General features: G+C 44.5%; 1 protein-coding gene across 4 annotated transcripts in view; it reads right to left on the reverse strand.

Annotated features, from left to right (window-relative positions):
- ABRAXAS1 (abraxas 1, BRCA1 A complex subunit) overlaps nt 1–22,754 on the reverse strand; it is a 58,250-nt gene extending 35,496 nt beyond the window's left edge. For 3 of the 4 annotated variants that reach the window (XM_069743257.1, XM_069743255.1, XM_069743254.1), the window contains exons 1-4: nt 22,495–22,724; nt 20,161–20,251; nt 9,970–10,006; nt 5,811–5,877 (exon numbers count right to left, since the gene is read on the reverse strand). In XM_069743257.1, coding sequence (XP_069599358.1) covers nt 5,811–5,877; nt 9,970–10,006; nt 20,161–20,251; nt 22,495–22,581 — 282 coding nt within the window. In that variant the 5' untranslated portion in view covers nt 22,582–22,724. Of the gene's footprint in view, nt 1–5,810; nt 5,878–9,969; nt 10,007–20,160; nt 20,252–22,494 lie in introns of all 4 variants that reach the window. The other variant, XM_069743256.1, reaches the window with a different exon arrangement.
- Nucleotides 22,755–24,547: the final 1,793 nt, after the last annotated feature.

Genomic DNA, 24,547 nt, shown 5'->3' on the forward strand with positions numbered 1-24,547 from the left:
CTAACCCTAGCACTAATGGGAAAATGGAAATAAATACATTTTTTTACATTTTATTATTTTTCCCTAACTAAGGGGGTGATGAAGGGGGGTTTGATTTACTTTTATAGCGTTTTTTTGGCGGATTTTTATGATTGGCAGCTGTCACACACTAAAAGACGCTTTTTATTGCAAAAAATAGTTTTTGCATCACCACATTTTGAGAGCTATAATTTATCCATATTTTGGCCCACAGAGTCATATGAGGTCTTGTTTCTTGCGGGACGAGTTGACGTTTTTATTGGTAACATTTTCGGGCAGATGACATTTTTTGATCGCTTTTTATTCCGATTTTTGGGAGGCGGAATGAACAAAAACCAGCAATTCCTGAATTTCTTTTAGGGGGGGCGTTTATACCGTTCCACGTGTGGTAAAATGGATAAAGCAGTTTTATTCTTCAGGTCAGTACGATTACAGCGATACCTCATTTATGTAATTTTTTTTATGTTTTGGCGCTTTTACACAAAAACTATTTTATATAAAAAAATAATTGTTTTTGCATCGCATTATTCTGAGAGCTATAACTTTTTTATTTTTCTGCTGATGATGCTGTATGGCGGCTTTTTTTTTGCGCGACAAGATGACGTTTTCAGCGGTACCATGGTTATTTATATCCGTCGTTTTGATCGCATGTTATTCCACTTTTTGTTCGCCTGTATGATAATAAATCGTTGCTTTTTGCCTTGATTTTTTTTTTTTTTTTTTTGCGGTGTTCACTGAAGGGGTTAACTAGTGGGATAGTTTTATAGAGCGGGTCGTTACGGACGCGGCGATACCAAATATGTGTACATTTATTGTTTTTTTTTTTTTTACATAAATAAATGGATTTATTGGGAAATGTTTTTTTTTTTTTATTTGGGGATTTTTTTTTATTTTTTTTTTACACATTCTATTTTTTTTTTTTTTTACTTTCTAACATTGTCCCAGGGTGGGACATCTCTGTATTAGATCAGATCGTTGATCTGACACTGTGCATAGCACACTGTCAGATCAACGATCTGACAGGCAGCTTAGCTGGCTTCCAGCGCCTGCTCTCAGCAGGCGCCGGCTAGCCAGGTCACTTCATGACCCGGAAGGAGTCCGGCGGCCATCTTGGAACCGGGGACTCCTTCCGGGTCACCGGAGCAACGCGATCTCATTGCGTTGCTCCGGTGGGAGAGCGCAGGGAGCCCCCGTCCCTGCGCGATCCCCCTCTATGCCGCTGTCACTACTGACAGCGGCATCAGAGGGGTTAAATGCCCGCGATCGGCGATAGCGCCGATCGTGGGCATTGCTGCGGGGTGTCAGCTGTCGTATACAGCCGACACCCGCACCCGATCATCGCGGCGCTCAGCGCGAGACCGCGGTGATCGGTGAGCCGTACTAGTACTGCTGCTGGCACTAATGCAGTGCCGGCAGCGCAGTACTAGTACGGCGCATGTCGCGAAGGGGTTAATAGCCTGGAGAGGGTCCACGGTTATTGCCCCCCCCCCTGGCTAAAAACATCTGCCCCCAGCCACCCCTGAGAAGGCACATCTGGAAGATGCGCCTATTCTGGCACTTGGCCACTCTCTTCCCATTCCCGTGTAGCGGTGGGATATGGGGTAATGAAGGGTTAATTCCACCTTGCTATTGTAAGGTGACATTAAGCCAAATTAATAATGGAGAGGCGTCAATTATGACACCTATCCATTATTAATCCAATACTAGTAAAGGGTTAAAAAAATACACAAACACATTATTAAAAATTATTTTAATGAAATAAAAACAAAGGTTGTTGTAATATTTTATTGAACGCCCAATCCAATCACTGAAGACCCTCGTTCTGTAACAAAAAAAAACATAATAAACCAACAATATCCTTACCTTCCGCAGATCTGTAAAGTCCAACGATGTAAATCCATCTGAAGGGGTTAAAATATTTTGCAGCCACGAGCTTTGCTAATGCAACTTTGCTCATGTCTGCAAAACCCCGGAGAATGTAGGTAAAGTAGGTCAATGACCTATATTTACCTGCATTTGCGGTGAGGCGCCCTCTGCTGATTTCCCACGATCTAGGAACAATCAGCAGAGGGCGCCTGACCGCAAATGCAGGTAAATATACAGGTCCTTCTCAAAAAATTAGCATATAGTGTTAAATTTCATTATTTACCATAATGTAATGATTACAATTAAACTTTCATATATTATAGATTCATTATCCACCAACTGAAATTTGTTAGGTCTTTTATTGTTTTAATACTGATGATTTTGGCATACAACTCCTGATAACCCAAAAAACCTGTCTCAATAAATTAGCATATCAAGAAAAGGTTCTCTAAACAACCTATTACCCTAATCTTCTGAATCAACTAATTAACTCTAAAAACATGCAAAAGATACCTGAGGCTTTTATAAACTAGACATTGACCTACTTTACCTACATTCTCCGGGGTTTTGCAGACATGAACAAAGTTGCATTAGCAAAGCTCGTGGCTGCAAAATATTTTAACCCCTTCAGATGGATTTACATCGTTGGACTTTACAGATCTGCGGAAGGTAAGGATATTGTTGGTTTATTATGTTTTTTTTGTTACAGAACGAGGGTCTTCAGTGATTGGATTGCGCGTTCAATAAAATATTACAACAACCTTTGTTTTTATTTCATTAAAATAATTTTTAATAATGTGTTTGTGTATTTTTTTAACCCTTTACTAGTATTGGATTAATAATGGATAGGTGTCATAATTGACGCCTCTCCATTATTAATTTGGCTTAATGTCACCTTACAATAGCAAGGTGACATTAACCCTTCATTACCCCATATCCCAACGCTACACGGGAATGGGAAGAGAGTGGCCAAGTGCCAGAATAGGCGCATCTTCCAGATGTGCCTTTTCTGGGGTGGCTGGGGGCAGATGTTTTTAGCCAGGGGGGCCCCAATAACCGTGGACCCTCTCCAGGCTATTAATATCTGCCCTCAGTCACTAGCTTTACTACTCTGGCGCAGAAAATTGTGCGGGCGCTCACGCCAATTTTTTCCGCCATTTAACCCTTTAATTTAATAGCTAGAACGGCCAAGTTTTGCACATACACACTACTAACATTAAAATGGGGATATGAGATGGTTTACTGTATGTAAACCAGGACTCATATCATGTCGAGTTTAGAAAGGAGAAAGCAAAAGCCGGTAATTGAATTACCGGCTTTCTGCTATATCGCGCTGGATGAAATATTAATATATATACATATATGTGTCTACTAACACATTATATATATATATATATATATATATATATATATATATATATATATATATATATATATATATATATATATATATATATACATATACACACAGTATATATGTTGTTGTTTTTTTTGACACATGGATCCCTTGTATAGCCGTATGTCGGTTTTGCAAGCCTGCGATAAAAACACGCAGTACGGATGACATACGGATTACATACGGAGGATGCTATGCGCAAAAAACGCTGAAACACCCTGCCTACGGAGGAGCTACGGACCACTATTTTCGGGACTTTTCAGCGTATTACGGCCATAATATACGGACCGTATTTTCATACGCTGAGTGTGAAGCCGGCCTAATATTTGGTTGCACAACCTTTAGCCAAAATAACTGCGACCAACCGCTTCCGGTAACCATCAATGAGTTTCTTACAATGCTCTGCTGGAATTTTAGACCATTCATCTTTGGCAAACTGCTCCAGGTCCCTGATATTTGAAGGGTGCCTTCTCCAAACTACCATTTTTTAGATCTCTCCACAGGTGTTCTATGGGATTCAAGTCTGGACTCATTGCTGGCCACCTTAGAAGTCTCCAGTGCTTTCTTTCAAACCATTTTTTAGTGCTTTTTGAAGTGTGTTTTGGGTCATTGTTCTGCTGGAAGACCCATGACCTCTGAGAGAGACCCAGCTTTCTCACACTGGGCCCTACATTATGCTGCAAAATTTGTTGGTAGTCTTCAGACTTCATAATGCCATGCACACGGTCAAGCAGTCCAGTGCCAGAGGCAGCAAAGCAACCCCAAAACATCAGGGAACCTCCGCCATGATTGACTGTAAGGACCGTGTACTTTTCTTTGAAAGCCTTTTTTTCTCCTGTAAACTTACTCTATGTGGATGCCTTTGCCCAAAAAGCTCTACTTTTGTCTCATCTGACCAGAGAACATTCTTCCAAAATGTTTTAGGCTTTTTCAGGTAAGTTTTGGCAAACTCCAGCCTGGCTTTTTTATGTCTTGGGGTAGGAAGTGGGGTCTTCCTGGGTCTCCTACCATACAGTCCCTTTTCATTCAGATGCTGACGGATAGTACGGGTTGACACTGTTGTACCCTCGGACTGCATGGCAGCTTGAACTTGTTTGGATGTTAGTCGAGGTTCTTTATCCAACATCCGCACAATCTTGCGTTGAAATCTCTTGTCAATTTTTCTTTTCTGTCCACATCTAGGGAAGTTAGCCACAGTGCCATGGGCTTTAAACTTCTTGATGACACTGCGCACGGTAGACACAGGAACATTCAGATCTTTGGAGATGGACTTGTAGCCTTGAGATTGCTCATGCTGCCTCACAAATTGGTTTCTCAAATCCTCAGACAGTTCTTTGGTCTTCTTTCTTTTCTCCATGCTCAATGTGGTACACACAAGGACACAGGACAGAGGTTGAGTCAACTTTAATCCATGTCAACTGGCTGCAAGTGTGATTTAGTTATTGCCAACACCTGTTAGGTGCCACAGGTAAGTTACAGGTGCTGTTAATTACACAAGTTAGAGAAGCATCACATGATTTTTTGCACAGTGCCAATACTTTTGTCCATCCCCTTTTTTATGTTTGGTGTGGAATTATATCCAATTTGGCTTTAGGACAATTCTTTTTCTGTTTTTTCATTTAAGACAAATTAAATGAAGATAATAATACCAAAGAATTTGCGTTTGCTATCATTTTCAGGAAGAAAATGAGTATTATCTGACAGAATTGCAGGGGTGTCAATACTTTTGGCCATGCCTGTATATTTAGCTACAGAACTACTCCCTTCCAGTAGGCTTTGTAGGACCTTCACTGGCTCTAATATCTAAGGCTATGTGCACACGTTGCGGATTTTGCTGCGGATCCGCAGCGGTTTTGACGCTGCGGATCTGCAGCTGTTTTCCATAAGTTTACATTACCATGTAAACTTATGGAAAACAAAATCCGCAGTGCACATGCTGAGGAAAAAAAGCGCGGAAACGCAGCCGTTAACATTCCGCAGCATGTCAATTCTTTGTGCGGATTCCACTGCGATTTACACCTGCTCCACAATAGGAATCCGCAGATGTAAAACCGCAGGTGGAATCTGCACAAAAACCACGGTAAATCCGCGGTAATTCCGCAGTAAATCCGCAGTGCGGTTTACCTGCGGATTTACAAAAACAGGTGAGGAAAAATCCGCAGACATCCAACCTACGTGTGCACATACCCTAAAGGAGCAAGAATCACAGCCTTTTAGAGTACTGTGATTCCATGGCTGCTGCCATGTAGAGAACTAAAGCACAGCTCCATTAAAGTGAATGGGGTCAGTTGCAGCTCCTCTGCACAGCCTCTTGATTTTCAAGATCAACGGGCGAGGGGCAAGTCAGCCTTAGCCATCACATAGCGTATCTTAGCAATAAGGAAACACGACTATTTGTAAGCAATAACTGAAGCATCATTTAACTTATACCTGACTCTTCTTTTATTGCTAAACTACAATAAAAATAGAAATTTTTAAGACCAGCAAACACATTTCTGGATTAAGTCCATGCCCGACTTGTGTTGGTTACCTTTTCTTGGCCAGCAAGTAGCTTCTTTAATGCAAGGTTGTTCAATTCACCCACTCCACTGTAAAACCTATACATATTTATATACCATTAGACATGCAGAACAGTAATCCTGGAGTTCAGTTTAAACAGACTTTAAATAGTTAAAACATGCTGCTTATTTAAAGGGGAAGTATCTGATACCATGGAACCAGTCACTGCTGGTGGTAAATGGGCCTGATGCTGACTGCCAGGGAAAGTGAAGCCAATGTTTGACTTTTGGGGATTGTAGATGAGGGACATGGTTGCAATTAGAGAGCAGAGGGGGTTCTAGATAATGCTGCAACTACTTGGGAGTTCAGCAAAATATCAACTTAACCCAAAAACTAGTGAAAGGGAATCTGTCAATAGGATCATTCCTCCTAAGCCGTCTATATGGGTATGCAGGTCATAGGAAGCTAAATAAAATGATACCTTGATATCTGCGAGTTGATGTCTTACTTCAGTGAAATCCACATTTTTCTTATATACAAATAAGCTGGCCTGGGATATGGGCAGGACACTGATCTGCCTCCAGAGATTATTTTATATAAAAGGGGATGTTTCCAGTATAAGACATGTAACTAACACAGGACAGTAGAACTGAACTTTGTCTCATTACAAACAGCTGCAGCTCTCCCAGCTCTGCTGTATTGTAGATCTGTCTTATCACGCACAGCTGTGAAGTGAGATCAGGAGAGAGGCCATTACATGTCTCACACTGGTAACTCCCCATTTCATATAAAATAATCTCTGGAGGCAGATTATCATGCAGATCACAGTAAGGCCCATAGATCTTAACAGCTCATTTATATATGAGAGAAATGCGAATTTCACTGGAATAAGACATCAGCTCGCAGATATCAAGATACTAGATGGAGGCCCGATGCTATCGCATGGGGACGGTGGTGACGTGCCGATGGGGGCATGCTGCAAAGCGTGCCCCTATCGGCACGTCACCACCCTCCTGATGCGATTGCATCGGGCCTCCATCTAGTATACGATATTTCCTCCTCTCCCCGGAGGACACACCATGTTACAGCCGGTGATTCCTGGAGCCCCGCCTCTCACCACCTCCACCACTCTCCGCTCCTTGCACCTCCGCACTCAGGAGCCCCGAGATCAGCAGCTCGGAGAGCAGTCTTTCCGGGATCCATCTGCCGCGCCTGCTCTCATCCATGTGATCGACGATCAGCACTCTGTCCCGCCAACATGGCTGCCGCTAGGCTTGTTGGAGGGAGGAGTGAGGGGAAATGGGGGGCTGCAGAGAGGAGCGAGGGGAGTGACGGAGAAGAGCTGGAAGAGGAATAGGAGACGGGGAGCGATGGAGAGGAGCGGGAGAAGCGACAGAGAAGAGCGAGGGAAGACGGGGAGCCATGGACAGAAGAGAGGGGAGACGGGGAGCGACGGAGAGGGGCGAGGGGAGACGGGGAGCGACAGAGAAGAGCGAGGGAACACGGGGAGCCATGGACAGAAGAGAGGGGAGACGGGGAGCGACGGACAGAAGAGAGACGGGGAGAAACGGGACAGAAGAGAGGAGAGACGGGGAGCGACGGACAGACTGGTACCACCAGTGGGTTCCATATTAGAATACCCATCACTTGGGTATTCCAATATGACAGTCGGCGTACTTCCAGTGCGGCGCGGTGGATTGTGGGATTCGAGGACGTCCAGATGGAAGTGAATGACAGACAATATAAGATAATTATTTAAATAGATAATTTTATTCAGCTTCCTACAACCTACATTCTCATATAGACAGCTTACGAGGGTTGATCCAACTGACAGAAGCCCTTTAAATACTTAAAGGGACACTGTCACCTGAATTTGGAGGGAACAATCTTCAGCCATGGAGGCGGGGTTTTCGGGTGTTTGATTCACCCTTTCCTTACCCGCTGGCTGCATGCTTGCTGCAATATTGGATTGAAGTTCATTCTCTGTCCTCCATAGTACACGCCTGCGCAAGGGAAGATTGCCTTGCGCAGGCATGTACTATGGAGGACAGAGAATGAACTTCAATCCAATATTGCAGCCAGCATGCAGCCAGCGGGTAAGGAAAGGGTGAATCAAAACCCAAAAACCCCGCCTCCATGGCTGAAGATTGTTCCCTCCAAATTCAGGTGACAGTGTCCCTTTAACCCTGCTGTTCTGTTCGGTCTGGGGAGACCTATTTTGAACTTTGGTATTTTTTGGGGTGTTCAAGATGCGGTTCTGAAACTTGTGGTTGATTGACTTAAATGAGGATGGGTCGGTCGGCCACGGGTTTCAGAGCCGCATCTTGAATATTTTAAAGAATATTGAAGTTCAAAGTCGGTCATTTTTGACCAACAGAACAGCAGGGTTAAAGAGGTGGTTCACTACAATCTATATTGTGCACATCGATTTAACCCAATGAAATAAGTGTTTGTGCAAAGACCTTCTCTTTTCATATTTGACTGTGAGCAGTGCTACTTTTGCTCGCTCAGTGCCAATCACATGACCCCCGGCTGCAGCATCCGCTGATTTCACGCAGACTGCGGCCACTCCCGGACTGACTAGGATGTGGGAGGTGTTTCACGTGCATGCGCTGCATGTTTTACTCTCTCTTCTGCTTTCATTGGCACATGCTTGTGGGGCACTGCCAATCAAAGCAGAGAAGGAGAGAGGAAAACATACAGCCCACGCTCAATATTGCGGTACCATGCAGTGAAACATGTGCCCAATAATCGATGTGCACAATATAGATAGTAGGGCAGCACGGTGGCTGAGTGGTTAGCACTGTATCCAACCATGGACAATATCTGCAAGAGTTTTCATGCTCTCCCTAGGTTTTCGTGAGTTTTCTCCAGGTACTCTGGTTTCCTCCCACACTCCAAATACATTTTGAAAGGGAATTTAGATTTTGAGCCCAATGGGGACAGTGCCGATAATATCTGTAAAGAGCAGTGGAATTAATGCCGCTATATAAGTGAGTAAAATAAATAAACCACCTCTTTAATGAAAGTGGGCACCTGGTCTGCACATCAAAATATTATACGTTGTTCTATTAAATCGAAGCCGAGTTTTCAAAACTGAACATGAGGTTCTTAAGTTAACATTTTGGTCAAAGTGTATAAGCCCACCGCGACATCACAACAAACTTTTTAAATGTGACCCCATTCTATTAGGTGCAGCCCTGCATAGTGACTAATGCTGCAACACGGTACCAGCATGGATAGCAACCCAGCTGCCTGACAGCACCCATGCTGCCAAAGGCCACGGGGCTCATGGTGTTGGACCTGTAGGTCAGCCATTGTTGTCTTTGGGGTGATGTGCCCCTTAGCTTTGGGGGCTTTGTCTAGCAGCATATGTGATGTTGGGCACAAGGATAGCTGCAGGAAAGGTGCTGTGAAGTTGGTAGTAACTATGTAGTGCTGCACCCAATAGAGTGGACGAATTTCCTTTTTTTTTTTTTTAAACCAGATTAAATGCAGTATGTAAAAATAAGGGGCAAGTCACTGAAGGATCAGTGACCTGTCAGAAGCCATACTGGTGAATACCTAATCAGGGCACCACATGAAGACCCCACACAGGCCGCCCCGAAGCATGAGCATATCATTAACTCAAAACTGAAAATAAAGATTAAAGGGAACCTGTCACCCCGAAAATCGTGGGTGAGGTAATCCCACCGGCATCAGGGGCTTATCTGCAGCATTCTGTAATGCTGTAGATAAGCCACCGATGTTACCTGAAAGAGGAGAAAAAGACGTTATATTATACTCACCCAGGGGCGGTCCCGCTGCTGGTCCGGTCGGATGGGCGTCTCTGGTCCACTGCGGCGCCTCCCATCTTCATTACAAGACGTCCTCTTCTGATCTTCAGCCACGGCTCCGTCGCAGGTGTACTTTGCTCTGCCCTCTTGAGGGCAGAGGATAGTACTGCAGTGCGCAGGCGCCGGAAAGGTCAGAGGCCCGGCGCCTGCGCACTGCAGTAATTTGTCTGCCCTCAACAGGGCAGAGCAAAGTACGCCGGAGCCGTGGCTGAAGATCAGAAGAGGACGTCTTGTAATGAAGATGGGAGGCGCCGCAGCGGACCGGAGACGCCCATCCGACCTGACCAGCAGCGGGACCGCCCCTGGGTGAGTATAATATAGCAAATTCTCTAATAAGCAGAAACATTTACAAACCTGCAGGGATGATATAAAGGTATACTTCTTTGGATATCTGCGAGATAGAATAATATGAATTGCATTAGAATACTAATAGTTTACAAAGCAATCTGATAAGAAGAAAATATGCCCAACTTTGAAGTTTGTGTAGTGAAGGATAGGTCATGCTGTATTAAATGTGGTGAGCAGCGATTTTAGGTGGCGACAACACAGTCATGTCCAACTCCATTATTTTGATATGGTAGAATATAATAGGAAAAGCATTCAGCCACATATCTACCTGACCGCAATAGTCACTCAGGGTAAGGTCACACGTAACACTCACTGCACGACCATGGCTTTCAAAGAGGACAGTGAAATAAAAGCATGCAAACTGGGTGGGTAAGGGGTAATGCGTTGCCATGGCAGCCAGGGGCCTGCATTGATGATAATCCTGTGTCTAGTGTTCACAGGGGTTTTTTCATTAATAAGTGGATACACTGTGGAATTGCTGTATATAGTAGAAGTGATCAGGCAATCACAGGTTCAGGCTAAGTTCACACTTTGCGGATTCCACTGCGGATTTTTCCGCAGCAGAATTCCAAAATCTGCAGTGAAAACCCGTCGCCTTTTTAATGCGGATTTATCGCGGTTTTTACTGCGGTTTCTTCTGCGGATTTTCATCTGCAGTTTCCTATTGGAGCAGGTGAAAATCCGCAGAAAAGAAGTGACATGCTGCGGAATGTAATCCGCTGCATTTCCGTGCGTTTTTTCCCGCAGCATGTGCACAGCGTTGTTTCCCATAGGTTTACATTGTACTGTAAACGCAGGGGAAACTGCTGCAGATCCGCAGCGGTCAAATCCGCTGCGGATCCGCAGCAAAATCCGCAAAGTGTGAACATAGCCTCAAAGGGAAACCTGTCACCATAAAAATGCAGTCCAATCTACAGACACCAAGTCATAGAGCAGGGAAAGGGGAGTTAGTTTTGCCACAAAAAACTCATTATAACCTGTGATTAACCATTTACACCTCTGCTCTTTCTGGGAGTTTGGGTCCAGTGGGTGGTCCTATCAGTGACTGCCAGCTTATAAGATTGCATACAGTGATAGCTGTCACTCACTAACAGACCGCCCACTGGACCCAAACTCCCAGAAAGAGCAGAGGTGTAAATGGTTAATCACAGGTTATAATGAGTCTTTTCTCATAAAACCACATATCAATCTTCTGAGCTCCCCCTGCTCTATAACATGCTGCCTGCAGATTGACAGTATTTTCATGGTGACAGGATCACTTTACGTCCCCTAAGAAAAGGTAAATAATAAAGTGAAGAAAAAAAAAGTTTTAAAAAGACAAGTTCAAATGCTTTTCTGCCCCATTAAAAAGTCAGTTCAAGAGTGGGCTAGTCAGTTCAAAGGCGGGCAACAAGATTATTACAAGGGATGGAAGGCCTCTCATAAGACAGGTTTGAAAAGTCAGCCTTGTTTAGCTTAGAAAAAAAAAAAGAGAACTCAGAGGGGATCTCATTTACACAAATATATATGTGTGGTCAGTACAAAGGACTGGCATAAGACTTATTCCGTCCAAAGATCATACTAATGGCCAGGGGGCACTCATTACGGGTGGATGAAAAGCAATCCCAGAAACTAAACAGGAAAGGGTTCTTTACACTTAGAGCAGTCAGAATGTGGAATACCCTACCACAAGAGCTAGTAATGGCAGACACTACAGCAGCTTTTTAAAAAAGTTCTGGATGATTTTTCAACACAAATGGCATTGTGGGTTATAAATAATCTAATGATAGAGAATGTACAACGTGGAAAAATTGCTGTAACTTCTAAAAGCGACGATCTATTCTACTGAAATTTGGACTGTTCATACCAAGGTTTATAAGAAACTTATGTTTTAAAGCAGGTGTTGAGAATGTCCACCGATCCCCATTGTTGAATGTATTCCGCAGGACATCTGGGGTCATATTCGTATATATCCTCTCACTATGTTCTCTCAGAGTGCCTGTAATGTTCATGGCTTGTTACTGTACACCCGACCCTTCAATTGGCCCAAAAGGAAAAAAATCCAGCAATAATTAATTCCTCTTGATCGGGCCCTTTCAAGTCCTGAACGACAGTCACTCTGTATGGGCGAACACAAACACATTATTGGTCGCTTATTCAACAATTTACTTGGAGATGCCAGAAGTCGCTCTTTCACATCTTGAATTATTTCCTCAGACATTTTCCGATGTCCTCCATCATGTCAATCCAGTAATGTTCCTGTGATTCCAGCTAATTCACCAATGACAGAATACATAGATTGGATGGCGGATTTCAACCTCTAAACTTGAGACACTCACTTTGGCACTCCTTTGGGCTAAGTGCACACGTCGCAAAAATTTCCGTGGCAATTCTGCAACTCCTGCCACGGGTATTGGCATGCATATTCCTGCTAAAAACTAGTGTTTTGCAAGCATAATTAGCTTGCAGAATGCTAGCGTTTTCACACTTAGCGTTTGACAAGTGTGACCAACTTTTTACTATTGATGCTGCCTATGCATCAATAGTAAAAAGATATGTTAAAAATAATTAAAAAAAAATGGTTATTCTCACCTTTGGAAGGCAGCCGATCTCCTCAGCGATGCACGCGGCGGCTTCTGTTCCTATAGATGCTTTGTGTGCAGGACCTGCGATGACGTCATGGTCATGTGACCGTGATGTCATCGCAAGTCCTTCAGACAAAGCATCCATGGGAACGGAAGCGGCCACGTGCACCGCTGAGAGGCGGGAAGACTCCGGGGGCCATCATAAGGTGAGTATATCACTATTTTTTATTTTAATTCTTTTTTTTTAATAATTATATGGTGCCCAGTCTGTGGAGGAGAGTCTCCTCTCCTCCACCCTGGGTACCAACCGCACATAATCTGCTTACTTCCCGCATGGTGTGCACAGCCCCATGCGGAAACTAAGCAAATCAATGCATTCCTAGGTGTGCGGAATCCCCGCAATTCTGCAAATTTAATGAACATGCTGCGTTTTTTTCTGGAATGCGATTCCGCTCAGGAAAACAACGCAGCATGTGCACAAAAATTACGGATTGCATTCTATTAAATAGGATGCTTAATGTGAGTGTTATTTTCGCGGTTTTATAGCGTTTTTATAGCGAAAAACCACAAAAAAATCTGCTACGTGTGCACACAGCCTTAAGGACTCAGATTTCCAATAAATTTTCACAATGAAAAAAGCTCCTCCAAACTGTACATGGACATTATTAACAAATGAAGAAGGAATTTGGCAGGAGTGAAATGAGAGCACCACATGAATTACCAACAATGTAGAAAGGCTTGCAAGTCTATCCAGTAGTGGAGCTGACCAAAGGGGCGACAAGTTGGCGAGACCACCCAGCGTGAGGATGTTTCTTGTCATTGAGGGTCATTGCACTCACACTTCTCATGAAGCAAATTATGTACAGTCCAAATTTTTGTACGGTTGACCGTCTCCTTTAGAAGTTACAGCAATTTCTCCAGTTAAGGGCCCTTTCACATGTTCTGATATTTCCGGTACCGGAAAAAACAGTACCAGAAATATCAGTGTCAGTGTGTGTCATCCTTGTGGCATAAAATTAAATAATTAAAAAAAAACGGTGTGGGGTCCCCCTTATTTTTTACACCCAACCAAGCTAAAGCAGACAGGTGGGGGCTGGTATTCTCGGGCTAGTAAGGGGCCTGTAACGGTGGCAAGTCGGGTTCATATTTGTGGGGATGATGTCACCTTATTGTCTGGTGACATCAAGCCCACAGCCTCGTAAGGCGCCTCTGCATTACTAATCCTACAGTTGTATTGTAAGTAAACACACAGCAAGTATAAAGTCTTTTATTTTAAATAAAACCAAAACACACTTTTCCTTGTGTATTTAAAAATAATCCATGTCTGGGGATAAATAGTTTTCAACCTGGACGGTGCCAAGATGCGACTGTCCAGGCTGAGATCCACTGGTGAATGAGCTGCTGCGTTAGGTGGAATGGGCATTAGTTGAGCATAACTATGTTTGTTATTTTTAAATAAAAAAGGGAAAGTGTGTTTTTTATTTCCAATAAAGGACTTGCTGTGTGTTTATTTACAATACAACTATAGGATTAGTAATGGCTAGATGTCTTATAGACACCTCTCCATTACTAAGCCGTGGGTGACATCAACCCAACAAACATGAACCCCACTTGCCACTGCCACAGGGCAAGTGGGAAGAGATAAGCAAAGCGCCAGAATTGGCGTATCTAATAGATGTGCCTTTTCTGGGTGGCTGAGGGCTGCTATTTTTAGGCTGGGGGGCCAATATCCCTGAGAATCCGAGCCCCAGCTATCTGCTTTAGCTTGGATGATTTGTCAAAATGGGGGTGACCACACGCCATTTTTTTTTTTTAATTATTTAAATAATATGGCATGGAGACCACTAAAATTCTTGATAACCAACATTGCTAAAGCTGACAGCTGAGGGTTGCAGCCAGCAGCAGTCAGTTTTGCCTGGCTGGTTGTCAAAAATACATGGAAACCCCACTTTTTTTTTTTTTATTTTTTATAGCACAGGTGGCGGCTGATGAATACTCATCAGCCACCGCCTGATCTCACTGTTATCAGTTGAATACAACTCTCAACATTCTCTCCTGCTAGCAGCACGAGAAGGGGAGAATGAGGAGCGCTGTCTTCAGCACCTAGCGCCAGTGCAAACTATACCACTGATTCCTAGGCGCCGGTGCGTGTCACACTGACCAGTATGTACGTGTCACACTGATCGGTATGCACATGTGTGGGATGTTTTGCAGCCCGTGCTGCTGTTAAAAAACGGACATGTCTGCGTGTTTTGCCCATGGACACACACTGACATGTGCACAAACCCATTCACTTGAATAGGTCTACATGTATAAGTGTCTCCAATACGTGTGGAAACTTACCACACGTACAGGAAACACAGAAAGAGCCCTAAAGTAGAGCGCGGATCACCCTGTATAACGGGTCAAGAAAAAGTTTAACTTGATGGACATACATCTTTTTTCAACCTATTGACCTATGTAAAAATAAATGAAAAAAAAAAAAAACATACAAGTGGTATCACCGTGTCGGAAATATCAACTTAATGCAATCAGTAAACTTTGTCCCAAGAAAAAAAGGAAAAAAAAGAAGAGAAGAATAAAAATGCCAGAACTGCAGCTGGAATTCCAGGGGAAAAAAAAAACAACACCACATGCAACACGAAGAGATCTAAGTCCAAAATGGTATCAAGAAAAACTATCGAAAAGTTAAAATGTTACGAGTCTTGGAAAAATGGCTACACAATTTTTTGTTTTTTATTAATGAATTTCAATTTTTTTGTCAATCATCACATAATTAAAAAAAAAAAAAACTATGCAAGTTTTATGCAAGTTTGATAGCAATGTAATCATACTGACATGAAGAATCATATTGCCAAGTCATTTTGACCATACTAGTAATACAGTAAAACCAAAATTCAAAAAACAATTGTGTAATGATGTTTTTTACAGCAATTTCACTGCACTTGGACTTTTTTCCCCCTCGTTTCAGAGTATATTGAATGACAAAATGAATGAAGCCTTTCACAATGGTGAATACAACCTTTGACAACATTTTTTTTTAAAGTTATGGCTCTTGGAACAAGGGATGGAAAAAATAGGTATTAGTCATACCGGTAATTATGTTTCCAGGAGTCCATACTGACAGCACCCCGGAGGACGTCCTCCTCCTCTTCGCAGGGACAGGAATCACACGAGAGTTCAAATATCCGGTTCCACCCACCGAACCTCAGTGTTGTAACAAGAACCAAACATGGAATAATGCAAATAAAATTTTAATGACTTACCGTATATACTCGAGTATAAGCCGACCCGAGTATAAGCCGACCCCCCTAATTTTGCCACAAAAAACTGGGAAAACTTATTGACTCGAGTATAAGCCTAGGGTAGAAAATGCAGCATTTACCGGTGAATTTCAAAAATAAAAATAGATGCTCCATACCGTTCATTATTGCCCCATAGATGCTCCATATACAACTGTGCTATATAGAATGCTCTGCACCGTTGATTATGGCCCCATAGATGCCCCTTATAATGCTCTGCTATATGCTCTGCACCTTTGATTATGGCCCCATAGATGCTCATTATAATGCTGTGCCATATATGCTCTGCACCTTTATGGCCCCATAGGTGCTCCTTATAATGCTGTGCCCCATATATGCTCTGCACCTTTATGGCCCCATAGATGCTCCTTATAATGCTGTGCCATATATGCTCTGCACCTTTGATTATGGCCCCATAGGTGCTCCTTATAATGCTGTGCCATATATGCTCTGCACCTTTATGGCCCCATAGATGCTCCTTATAATGCTGTGCCATATATGCTCTGCACCTTTGATTATGGCCCCATAGGTGCTCCTTAGAATGCTGTGCCCCATATATGCTCTGCACCTTTATGGCCCCATAGGTGCTCCTTATAATGCTGTGCCCCTTATATGCTCTGCACCTTTATGGCCCCATAAGTGCTCCTTAGAATGCTGCTGGTGCTGCCATAAAAAAAAAAATAAATCACATACTCACCTCTCTTCTCAGGACGCCAGCGCTTTCAATAATTACCTGCTCCTCTGCGGCTCCGTCTCCAGCACTGACGCTCAGCAGAGGGCGCGCACTGACTACGTCACAGCGCCCTCTAACCTGAGCGTCACTGCTAGAGGACGCTGCAGACAGAGCCGGAGCGAGGAGCAGGTAATTATAGCGCTGCGCTCCCCTTACCTGCTGCGGCGCGGTCCCTGCAGTCCCTGGCTTCTCCGGCGCTGCAGCTTCTTCCTGTAATTGAGCGGTCACATGGCACCGATCATTTACAGCAAGGAATATGCAGCTCCTCCCCTATGGGGGTGGAGCTGCCTATTCATTTCTGTAATGAGCGGTGCCATGTGACCGCTCAGTGCAGGAAGAATCTGCAGCGCCGGAGAAGCCAGGGACTGCAGGGACCGCGCTGGGAGCAGGTAAGTATGACTACACAGCCCCCGCTCCCCCTCCCCTGCTGACACCCGGGTATATGACTCGAGTATAAGCCGAGAGGGGGACTTTCAGCCCAAAAAAATGGGCTGAAAATCTCGGCTTATACTCGAGTATATACGGTAATTACATTACAAATAATATATATAGGCACAAGTCTGAATATTCACTGACCCGCAGAAAAGGAACTGAGCGGCACTCGATGTGTTAATCTTCACAGGCAGTAACAGTGTAGGAGAAGTCTAGGCATAAACTTCAAGCCACAAGTCTATGTGTTTGCAGATGCTGGGTGGTGCTTAGCATATAAAGCAGACAGACTTTCCAACTTGTTAAATAACAAAAGATGCAGCACTCACCAGATTCTTGCTGAAGATAGTGTCCTTTATTCGCTTAAAGCGTTGTGAGACATTATGCGGAGAGGCGGCAGGAAAGAGGATTGGGTGCGGGGGAGAGGAGAAGGACTACGGCCGTTTCACGCAAAATGCGCTTCCACGGGTCCAGGTGCATAATGTCTCACAACGCTTTAAGCGAATAAAGGACACTATCTTCAGCAAGAATCTGGTGAGTGCTGCATCTTTTGTTATTTAACAAGTCTGAATATACCTGAGATTATTACATACATGGGGGGGAACTACCGGTGCTGTCAGTATGGACTCCTGGAAACATAATTACCGGTATGACTAATACCTATTTTCCAGGACGTCCCTCCTGACAGCACCCCGGAGAGTACCAAAGGACCTCCTCAGGGTGGGATTACCGCTTGGAGGACCTTTCTCCCAAAAGCCGTGTGCTGACCGGAAGTTACATCAAGCTTATAATGTCTACAGAAAGTGTCAGCCCTAGCCCACGTTGCGGCCTTACAGATCTGTTCTACCGAGGCTCCCGCACGCTCCGCCCAGGAGGCAGAAACACCTCGGGTAGAATGAGCTTTTAAACCTGAAGGGGGAGAGATACCTTCTGACCTATAAGCGTCTGAGATCACATTAGTGATCCAACGTGCGATGGAGGCCTTAGAGGCCTTCTTACCCTTATTCTTTCCACCGAACAGAATAAAAAGGTTGGAATCTAAACGCCAAGATTCTGTGGCTTTTAAGTAGTCTAGTACCCCTTGCCTAACATCCAGAGAATGGAGGGCCCTTTCTTTGTCATTAGCTGGATTATTACAAAATGAAGGGAGAATAATTTCCTGGTTTCTATTCTTATTAGAAGCTACCTTCGGGATAAAGGCTGGATCTAGTTTCAGGATTAGGCAGTCTTCCCTGATCTGTAGGTAAGGATCCCTGATACAAAGAGCCTGAATCTCTCCCACTCTCTTAGCCGTAGTGATCGCCACTAAGAAAGCTATTTTACGAGTGAGGATAGGAATAGGCATATTCTCCACGGAAGAGTAGATGCCCTTGCATAAGGCCCTAAGAACCAAGTTAAGGTCCCAAGATGGAGACAGTTGTCTAATGGAGGGACACATTCTCTGGGTGGCTCTAATGAACCTCATAATCCATGGGTGAGATGCCAAAGGGTAATCCAGGAATGCACTTAGCGCTGACACCTGGACCTTCAATGTGCTCGGACGAAGACCCAGATTAAACCCTTTCTGTAGAAAGTCTAAGATACCCGGGATGTCCGGAGAGTCAGATACCACGTCAGACCTGCCTCCCTCTAGGCAAAAGCGTTTCCAGATCTTACAGTAGATGGCTGAGGTAACTGGTTTCCTACTACCCTGGATAGTGAATATGACCTGGTCTGACAATCCTTTTGACTTCAGGATGTCCCTTTCAGGATCCAGGCTGAAAGACGGAGTTTGCTTGGGTCTGGGTGATACACTGGACCCTGGTGAATGACCTTCCCTCTGATAGGCAATTCGACTGGATTGTCGATTGCTAGAGTCCCCAGCACTGGAAACCAGCTCCTTCTTGGCCAATATGGTACGATCAGTATGACTACTGCCTGATCTTCTTTGATCTTTCGTAGCACAGCGGGAATTAACGCCAGTGGTGGAAATGCGTATGACAGAGGTTGATCCCATCGATGGCTCAGAGCATCCACTCCTTCTGGTAAGTCCAAGGGGTTCAGAGAGAAGAATCTTGGAGTCTTCGCGTTCCTCCTGCTTGCGAATAAGTCGATGTTGGGAGTTCCCCATCTGAGACACAATCTTCGAAATATGCTCTGTTCCAATTCCCACTCTGTTGGGCACAGGTTCTGTAGCTTTTCACCGTGACCTTCCCAGATTTTTTAGTCGTGACCGGGGGAGCAGCGGGGTTTCCCTTATCCTAGACAACATAAGATAGGGAGAATAGGCTAGATGGAACGAGGGATTTCCTGTATACAAGGGGTGTACTGCCCAGGGCAGGCTTACCCCCTCCTCGGCGTTTCTTTCTTCCATTGCCTGTAGCAGAATAGTTGAATCCTCCTCCACAGGTGCAGGACGCTAGCGCAAATAGCGACTGCTCTGTCGGCTTCCTCCGCTGGAGCGTACTGCTTTACTGCTCGTGGAACGCCACCGGAAATGACGTTCTGCCGGCTCCGATGAGACCGGAAGTGACGCGACTCCCCGTACACAGAAGTGCCGACGCTGAAGCGTCCGAAGCAGCGCTCACTGACTAAGGGAGACGCTGATGGATCGTCGCCGCGTCCTGAACCGAGAGCCTCCCACCGGGAGGAGCGGTTCGATCCCGGAGCCTCGTCCGCTCTGGGCCTTTGGGGTAGAGGGACTCCCCACCGGGGAGTTTCGACCCTGGGCCGCTTGACAGGAGGAAGGTTTGGAGGGCCCGCCCGATCCTCCTGAGCCCGGTAAGCCTGCTGCTTCTCTGCGTGTGTCCCTCCGTGCAGGGACAGGAAAACACTGAGGTTCGGTGGGTGGAACCGGATATTTGAACTCTCGTGTGATTCCTGTCCCTGCGAGGAGGAGGATGTCCTCCGGGGTGCTGTCAGGAGGGACGTCCTGGAAAAATGAGATCGCCATATTGTGTAGTTGTTAATGTTAGGACGCAGCCGCATCATGTGAAGATTCTTCCAATATGTGACTATTGTCTTCAGGTGTATATTTGACGGAGATCATTTCCAATTATGTTCCACCATATTAAAATAATAGAGTTGGATGTGATTGTGCTGCACTTTGTACATTTTAGCCATATTATAGGAAGCAAACAATGTATATAATCTAATACATCTCAGAGCGTTCTCAATCTGCTGAACGTACCGATAGTGTAAACCACTTGTACATCGCTCATCTGAGAATCAGTGATACTATCCTCTGCTTCTCCCTTCACAACCCCCAGAAGGAATCCTTCCTGTGTACAGAAAACAGAAAATCATTATAGACAGTGCTAAAACTGCGAGGGAGAGTTTACCCGCCAATTCTACATCAAATGTACACTGAATTACCGCTGTACAAAATGAAACTACCCCAATACATACTGGAGATTAAGAGACTGTACAGGACTACGGATATACCCGGATCAGGCTGAGCCCAGATAAAAGATACCATTATATTAAATAGGCAAGTCATTTTCCTTTTTTTGTGGTATCACTATAGAAATAACACTTATTGTGCATAAGCTCTTTTTAGGCCATTTCTCCAAAGTGTCCCAAGAGCCACTTTTCAACACAACAGCCAGCATGTGCTACTGTGGGCAGCGTGCGTTACCGAAACAGCGTCTCCGTACTGCTCTTCCATAGAACACATCAGGGACATCATTGGTCCATCATCTGCAAAGGGAGCTGCCAGCAGCAGTGTGTATATACAAGGTAATGTGCAAACAAGTTCGGCATGGGTGGAAAAAAATGCTACAAAGTAAAAAGGACTTCAAAAATAGAAGTGTTAATAGTTTATTTTCCCTATTAACAAAATACAAAGAGAACCAACAAAAGAGAAATCTAAATCAAATCGGTATTTGGTGCGACCGCCCTTTGCTTTGAAAACATCATTAATACTTCTAGATACACTTGCACGCGGTTTTTGAAGGAACTCGGCAGTGAGGTTGCTCCAAACATCCTGGAGAAGTAACCACAGATCTGTGGATGCAGGTTTGTTTAAATAGTTCTGCGCCTTTATGCAATTTGATGCTTTGTGGGCACCATATCATCACTTCCAAAACTCCATGTTCTTAAAGGGAACCCATCATCCGATATAAGGTGCCGCCACTGCCTTTCAGGGCTTATCTACGGCATTCTATAATGCTGTAGATAAGCCCCCGGTCCAACCTGAAAGATAAGAAAAATAAGTTATTTAATACTCACCTGGGGGGCCGGTCCGGTCTGATGGGTGTCGCAGGCACCTCCCATTTTCTTGCGATGTCGCCCTCCTGTTGCTTCATGGCTCCTCGGCATCGCGCTCCTCCGCAGGTATACTTCTCTGCCCTGTTGAAAGCAGAGTAAAGTACTGCAGTGCGCAGGGAAAGGTCCGAGAGGCCCAGCGCCTGTGCACTGCAATTACTTTGCCCTCAACAGGGCAGAGAAGTACGCCTGCGCAGGAGCGCGATGCCGGGAAGCGAAGAAGCAACAGGAGGACGGTGTTGCAAGAAGATGGGATGGACATGCGATACCCATCGGACCAGACCGCCCTCCCGGTGAGTATAATATAACTTATTTTTCTTCACTTGCAGGTCAGATCGGGGGGGGCTTATCTGCAGCATTATAGAATGCCATAGATAAGCCCTGAAAGGCAGTGGCCGCATCTTATAGCAGCAAAACCTGCTGACAGGTTCCCTTTAAAAAACAGTTGTCCACTTTTCAGACAATCCCTTCTCAACCACCATATTCCCCTATGTAAATTAAGTGCAGGCACTGTTCTAGAAAGATTGGCACCTGCTTTCCCAGGGCTCGCTTGGCAATGTTATCCTCTCACCGCAGCTAATTAGCAGCCGCTTCCCCCTAATTTCCCTCACCTTAAATTGACACCTGGGAAGCATAAGAGCTGCTGTATGACTTCCTACGGACGCCAGTTACATCCATAGATGAAAATGTAGTGATCGGCTGCAGGGAGAGCATCACATAATGCTCCAGGAGAGAAGGCGCCGACAGTGTAGGAACCAGAGGGGCGTATAGCTGCTATATTCCATGGGGGACCTATAGTGATTGGGAATAGGGAGTAGCGGCCAACCCCACGAATATCCTGAACTTCCAGGTGTCACGGTGTGACGTTTGATTCTTAGGTGGGGTGGTGCGAAACGATTCGCTCATTTCTACTCAGGTCAAGGTAAAGTATCAGGAGCACATAGACAAGCGCTAACAGATAGAACATCCCGCCCTATATTTTACATTACAGTGACCAAGGTGCTCTCATGCGTGGCTTCCGATTGCACCCGCCACGTGTATGGCGACCGCTGACGGATGGCCAATACTGGGAAGAGGCTCCTGCTCCATTATCTGATCGTTTCCCACCTGCCCTGATTGTGCCAATACTTGTGTGCATGCCCTCAGCCATGCCCAGGTGGTAATGTGGCACCAGATGGCAGGGCTCAGGGTACAGCACACGATGGAGGTCCACGTTAACCATCCCAGAAGCGTCTAACCAGGGGCAGCCTCTACTCACCGAGTCTGAGCCGGAGTTCACATGCTGGAAGGCGAGGGCGCCAAAAACAAACCCTGACATGAGCGCCCTGGTGCTCTCCCCTGCCATGGCGAGCGCTCACCCTCCGCTACCATAACGGTCTCTACGAGGAACGGACCGCGCCACTGTTTACCGGTTACATCGCTCAGGAACAAACTAGAGAGACGTTCACACTGTGACTGACTAACGCGTTATAGTAAAAGCAGGAAGTGTGCCCCTCACGTGCAGCAGCGAGAGGCAACGGGCATGTGTAGCGCGACACCGCGGGAGGCAGCGCCCTCTGCTGGACAAAGTCTATACTGCGCCGGGGAGCTTTCCTCACAACATTTACCTTCTTTCTTTCATTTTTTTTCTCTCTTTCTTCCAAGAACCACGACTTTTTTTTTTAATCATTTCCATCTACATAGATGTTTTTCCCAGAACAAGTTATAGTTTTGAGCAGCGCCATTTATTTTACCACTACTGAAAAATGGGAAAAAATGTTCTATGTGCAGCAAAATAAAAAAAAAACAACAAAAACACATTTTTGTTATTGTCTTTTGGAGTTTTGTTTTCACAGCGATCATTATCTGGTAAAAATGACCATCTTATCCAGATTTACTAAGATTGAGTTAGTGTTGAACAAATGTCAAATTTGTAAAAAAAAAAAAAAAAAAAAAAAAATTGTGCTACTATTTTCTGAGAGCTGTAACTTTTTTTTTAACCCCTTAACCACCAAGGGTGATTTGCACGTTAATGACCGGGCCAATTTTGACAATTTTACAATTCTGACCACTGTCCCTTTATGAGGTTATAACTCATTGTTTTCTCGTGACATATTGTACGTCATGATACTGGTAAAATTTCTTTGATATTACCTGCGTTTATTTGTGAAAAAAAAACGGAAATATGGCGAAAATGATGAATATTTCGCAATTTTCCAACTTTGAATTTTTATGCCCTTAAATCACAGAGATATGTCACACAAAATACTTAATAAGTAACATTTCTCACATGTCTACTTTACATCAGCACAATATTGGAACCAACATTTTTGTTGTAAGGGTTAAAAGTTTACCAGCAACTTCTCATTTTTACAACACCATTTTTTTTGGAACCACATCACATTTGAAGTCATTTTGAGGGGTCTACATGATAGAAAATACCCAAGTGTGACACCATTCTAAAAACTTCACCCCTCAAGGTGCTCAAATCCACATTCAAGAAGTTTATTAACCCTTCAGGTGTTTCACAGGAATTTTTGGGGAACAAAAATGAACATTTAACTTTTTTTCACAAAAAATTTACTTCAGATCCAATTTGTTTTATTTTACCAAGGGTAACAGGAGAAAATGGACCCCAAAAGTTGTTGTACAATTTGTCCTGAGTTCACCGATACCCCATATGTGGGGGTAAACCACTGATTGGGCGCATGGGAGAGCTCGGAAGGGAAGGAGCACCATTTGACTGGCAAAATTGACTGGAATTGAGATGGGACGCCATGTTGTGTTTGGAGAGCCCCTGATGTGCCTAAACATTGGAAACCCCTCAATTCTAACTCCAACACACCTCTACCCTAATCCCAACTCTAGTCATAACCATAACCACAACCCTAACCCCAACACATCCCTAACCCTAATCCCAACCCTAACCCCAATCCCAACCCCGACACACAACCAACCCTAATCCCAACCCTAACCATAACCCTAACCATAAGCCTAACGCTAACCCCAACACACCCCTAACCCTAATCTTAACCTTAATTCCAACCCTAACCCTAATTCCAACCCTAACTCTAGTTCCAGCCCTAACCCTAAGGCTATGTGCCCACATTGCGGATTCGTGTGCGGAATTTTCAGCACAGTTTTTGAAAAATCCGCAGGTAGAACGCACTGCGGATTTAACGCAGATTACCAGTGTTTTTTGTGCGGATTTCACCTGCGGATTCCTATTGAGGAACAGGTGTAAAACACTGCAGAATCCGCACAAAGAATTGACATGCTGCGGAAAATACAACGCAGCGTTTCCGCACGGCATTTTCCGCACCATGGGCACA

This window comes from Ranitomeya imitator, chromosome 1, assembly GCF_032444005.1.
Source record: "Ranitomeya imitator isolate aRanImi1 chromosome 1, aRanImi1.pri, whole genome shotgun sequence".
Lineage (NCBI taxonomy): Eukaryota > Metazoa > Chordata > Amphibia > Anura > Dendrobatidae > Ranitomeya > Ranitomeya imitator.